The sequence below is a fragment of the Fringilla coelebs genome (assembly GCF_963513975.1).
Source record: "Fringilla coelebs genome assembly, chromosome: 9".
Classification (NCBI taxonomy): Eukaryota; Metazoa; Chordata; class Aves; order Passeriformes; family Fringillidae; genus Fringilla; species Fringilla coelebs.
In genome coordinates, this window is record NC_140067.1 from 1,177,408 (window position 1) to 1,182,076 (window position 4,669).

Sequence of the window (4,669 nt, forward strand, 5' to 3'; positions counted from 1 at the left end):
TTTGGGGGGGGGTGGGGGGGAGGGTGTGCCTGTGCTGGCAGCACCTGTTTGTGCACAGGCACACTTAAAGTGCATTTTCTAGCAAAATCTACCTTGCAAAATGATTGTAGCAGCTGCTGGGGAGCTCCTGGGAGCTCTGCCTCAGCCTTCCTCCTGCTGGCCTCTCATCCCAGGGCTTTTAAAGGATAGAGATGGGAATCAGAGATGCTTTTCCTGCTTTCTGTGAGTTGGAAAAGCAGAATTTCCAGCTTGGATTCTGCTGCGTTTTCTTCTCGAATAAAACACCGGTGTTAGTATAAAACACAGCCTCAAAGAAATGAGAAAAGGAAGAGAGGCTGAAGTGCCCTGGCAGAGCTGGAGGAACGCTGCCCTCGCTCCCAGTCCCAGCTGGGTTCTGAGCAGGGAGTCAGAACTTGACTCGTTTTTATAAAAAAATCCATTTTTAAACGGGAAAAATGCCAAATTAGCTCCAGCTTGTGGTTCTGCATCTGTAATTGAGGGCCTTTCCATCTAGTATATATTTTATATATACACATAATAAAAAAGTCTTTCTCTGTGTGTGTGTGTAGATATGTAAACTTCATATATTAACAGCAAAATTTGAAGGGTTCAAAAATAATCCTGGTTTCAGCTGGCTGCAAATGTCCTTCTGTGCAGGCAGCTGAAGTCACCTGCCAGAACCCTGCAATTCTGGGAGGATATTTGCAGAATTCATGACCCACTTGTCATTTATGTTGCATATTTGTAATTTCTGTATGAAATTATAGACCCACTTTTGACAGAGAATAAAAAATTCAACTTTGCTTGACAAATCTCTTTGGCAGAGCCCCAAAAATCAGCCCGACAGAGAGACCTGCTGCTCGCCCTGTGCTCGCCTGCCAATTATTTTTGTAATCAGAGTATTTTTCTAGCAGCAGTTGAAAAAAACCAACCAAGTGGCTCTGCACTAATTCCTCTTGGCCGTGTCTGTGTCTGTTTGTCACAGCCCCGGTCAGAATTAATGAGCTCTGTTAATTGCTCAGCGTGGGGCTGCAGGGCTGAGGGCAGTCCAGCTGTGCCCAGCTGCAGGGGGCTGTGGGGAGGGAGGAAGCCTCGTGCTCTTGGTGGTTGTTTTCCCGGGAATCTGGGAAGAAATTGGAATTTTTTTGTTTGGTTTGAGGTCCCTGGTGGGGCTGCAGGGATGTTTTGGTGTCTGCCCTGCAGTAAAGCTCGTGGCAGGGTGCTGATCCAGATGTGGGATCCTGCCTGGTGATCCAGCACAGCTGCCCAAATCTGACAGCGTTTAATGCAGGGACTCTTGGTAAAGCTGCCATTTTTAAAATGCAATATATACTGAAATCTGGAATGGTCACGTTTGCACTTTGCTTTTTGCCATCAATACCCCCAGAATGAACAGGGACTGTAAAATCTGGGGAAATGCAGACTCTGCCCTTGCAGGTTTTTTTAAAAAGAAATGAAACCATTGCATCCACAGGTGCTGGGAGAAGCCCATGGTGAGACCCCACCGTGGTGCCTGACTGGGCTGGGCTGATCTGGGGAGGAAAATGAGAATTTGTGTGCTGATGTGGGGGGAAAAAATGAGAATTTGTGTGCTGGGCCAGGTTCCCCCAGGAGCCCCCAGTTTGTGGTGTGGGGACAGGGCTGGGGGTGACACTGGGAGAAACCAGAGGGGTTTGGAGAAATCCATCTGCTGCTGCAGTGGGTGGCACCTGGGCTGGACACAGGCACAAGGACAGGGTGGCCTCGTGCTGGAGCATCCCAGGAGTGGGAGAACAGGTCCAGCCTCCCCTCCTGGCCAGGCTGGGGACACAGTGACCCCGTGCCCGGTGCCCTGGGCAGGGACTGTGTGTCACCGCTGTCCCCAGGCAGTGCCAGCAGCAGGGGTGGCATTGTCCTGCCACACGGAGAAATGCCACCTGTGCCAGCCTGGCTGTGTCATTGAAGAGGAACTGGGAGCTGCCAGCCCCGAGCTGGGGGTGCAAACAAATCCTGGGGCTTTGCAAGGAAACCCAGGCCAGGTTTTCCTCCCCTAGGAATCAGGATTCCCTCCTGCCCAGGAGCTGCAGGAGCACAGAAACCTCGGCAGCAAAGCCCCTTTTTTAAATTTTATTTTACTTTTTTTAGCTCCTGTTGTGGCAGCGTTCAGACTAAATAAATAAATAACATTCCCAACATTTCCTGCAGCACATGGGCTGCTTCAGCCTTTAATTGCTTGGGAGGGGCCGGGAATGAACCCACACTGGAGCTGCACAACAGGACCTTGCCCATGGCCAGGAGGAGGAAGCAGCTGCTGCTCAGCCCTTGTGTCTGCACTCGTGGAGAGAGGAGATTAAAGCCCGGGCCAAAGGTTTGATTTTACACTTTATTTCAAAAAAAAGAAAACACAAAACAAGAACACCATAACCCCAAAAAACACTCGAATTTCAAACAATTATATTAATGGCGCTGCTTTTGCAGCCAGCTGGGAGAAGATTCCTGGTTGCAGACCAACTGCTCGAGGGCGTTTCGGTTCTCGAACCTCCAAGTATAAATAATTTTTCCATCGATATCAGAAAATAACTTATTATTATTATTATATATCTTAGCATAAAAACGTGAGAATTACATCCCAAAAATACAACAACGTTGCTGGCAAAAGGCCTCGATTAACCTTGTTTGCTCGTTAAGGTGTTTAAAGCAGGAACTTTAAGTGGCACTTAAGGACAGAAGGAGTGAGGGGAGTCCTCGGGACAGCGTCGGGCTGGGCTCGTCCCCGTTTTCCTCAGCTCCCACACTCGGCATCGCTCAGCTCCAGCCAAACCCCCCCAAATGACATCGGTTTTAGCTTTATTATTTTATATCTATTTTTTTGTTGCTGCTGTCGGGTTTTATTTTCCCTCCCCTCCCGGAGTCGGGGCAGGGAGTTCTTCCTGAGCGAGAGTCTGCGGCGGCGCAGCCGGGGTCACCGCTCCGGGAGGTTGATCACCGGCACCCACTGGTCCAGGTACCGGCTCTCCCGGCAGAAACACATCAGCTGACTCAGCGCTGGGTCCTTCCACTGCGACGCCTGCGGGTTCTGGAAAGGGGACGGCAAAAAGCTCCGGCACGGCAGCAAAAACAACCCGAGAGCGGCGCGGGGGGGTGGGGGGAGCGCAGCAGAAAGAGCAGGAGCGTGAATCATCTTAAATTGCTGGCGAGGCAAACAAACAAGTCAGGCCTGGGAGCATGTGAGGAGTTTAGCTTTGGACTCTGGGGCAGAGTAGGGAAGGGGAAAAAAATAGGAGGGAGAGATAAAAGGGGGGGAAGGGAGAGGAAAACAGGGGGAAGGAGGGAAAGAAAAATGGAAAAATAAAGAGGGAGTGAGGAAAAATAAAGAGGGAAGGGGGAGAAAAATAAAGAGGGAAGGGGGAGAAGGAGGAAAACTAGGGAAAGAAAAGACAGAACAGGAGAAAGAGGCGAGAAACAAAGGAAGAAGATGGGAAACACACAGCAAACGAGGGGCGAAGGCAGCCGCTGTCCCCGGGGGCGGCAGGCACCGCGGGAGCCCCGCTTTCGGCCCGCGGAGGCCGCGGGTTCGAGCCCCGGGCGCGGCGGTTCGGGGGGGTCCGGAGCGGCCCCGGGGAGCCGCGGGTGTCCGCCGCGGTGGCAGCCGGGGCTCACCGTGACGAGCACGCAGTGCAGGTCGGCGGGCGGGTCGGGGCCCGCGGCGGGCAGCAGCAGCTCGGCCAGGCGCGCCGGGTTGCTGACGCGCAGGATGTTGATGTCGTTCTCGCAGCAGAAGGCCCGCAGCAGCGTGAAGTGGATCTGCAGCGCCGCGTCCCCCGCCTCCTCCTCCTCGGCCGCCAGCAGGCACAGCACCACGTTATCGGGGTCCCTGCGGGGCACCGCCGTCACCGCGGGCGCACCGGGCGGCGGGCACCGGGGGGGCACGGGGACGGGGGGGCACTCACACGTTGAGCAGCTTGGCCGCCTCGTAGACGCCGAGGGTGAGGCTCCGCTGGCTCAGCGCCTTGCTCAGCACCTCCTCGAGCGCGTCCCCCGCCTGCTCCATCCTGCGCCGGGACACGCCGCACCGGCCGTCACCGGCCACCCCGCGCCGCTCCCCGCCCGGCCCCCGCCGCCCCCCCGGCCTCACCTCCCGGCGGCGCGGCGCTCCCCGGGCAGCTCCTCCAGAGTCATCACGGGCCGGGCCGCGCAGGGCTCGCGCAGGGCGGACACCGCGCTCCGGCCGCTCCGGCCCCGCCGCCCGCGCCGGACAAAGGCGCCCCGCGCGCGCGGCCCCGCCCGCCCCGGCCAACCCGCGCCGCCCTTATTTGCATAGCCTGCTCCCATTGGTTCATGCAAATGAGACCACGCCCACAAGGTTGCCGAGTCCGGCCGGGCCCGGCTCCGTTCGGGACCGGGACCTGGACCGGGACTGGAACCGGGACAGAGACCCTGTCCTGGGGCAGCCTGCTCCGAGCCCTTCCAGCCTGGCCCTGGGCACTGCCAGGGATCCAGCCGAGCTGCTCTGGCAATTCTATTCCAGCCCCTCCCAGGAACAATTCCCAATTCCCAATCCCCCATCCAGCCCTGCCCTCTGGCACTGGGAGCCATTCCCTGTGTCTGTCCCTCCATCCTTGTCCCCAGTCCCTCTGCAGCTCTCCTGGAGCCCCTTCAGGCCCTGCCAGGGGCTCTGAGCTCTCCCTGG

At 56.5% G+C, this 4,669-nt stretch overlaps 1 protein-coding gene across 1 annotated transcript; it reads right to left on the minus strand.

Annotated features, from left to right (window-relative positions):
* Nucleotides 1-2,343: 2,343 nt before the first annotated feature.
* GADD45A (growth arrest and DNA damage inducible alpha) lies at nt 2,344-4,247 on the minus strand. The gene is made up of 4 exons (XM_084211291.1): nt 4,115-4,247; nt 3,930-4,031; nt 3,640-3,853; nt 2,344-3,055 (listed from the first exon to the last, which is right to left on the minus strand). Exons 1-4 carry the CDS (start codon nt 4,156-4,158, stop codon nt 2,942-2,944), a joined length of 474 nt encoding a protein of 157 aa, XP_084067417.1. The 5' UTR covers nt 4,159-4,247; the 3' UTR covers nt 2,344-2,941.
* Between the last annotated feature and the right edge of the window lie 422 nt (nt 4,248-4,669).

Coding starts and splice junctions, on each gene's coding strand:
- GADD45A (XM_084211291.1), bottom strand. CDS start 4,158: ATGACTCTGGAGGAGCTGCCCGGGGAGCGCCGCGCCGCCGGGAG. Junction 4,032..4,114: donor GAGCGCCGCGCCGCCGGGAG/GTGAGGCCGGGG, acceptor GTCCCGGCGCAG/GATGGAGCAGGCGGGGGACG. Junction 3,056..3,639: donor TGCACTGCGTGCTCGTCACG/GTGAGCCCCGGC, acceptor TCCCCTTTCCAG/AACCCGCAGGCGTCGCAGTG.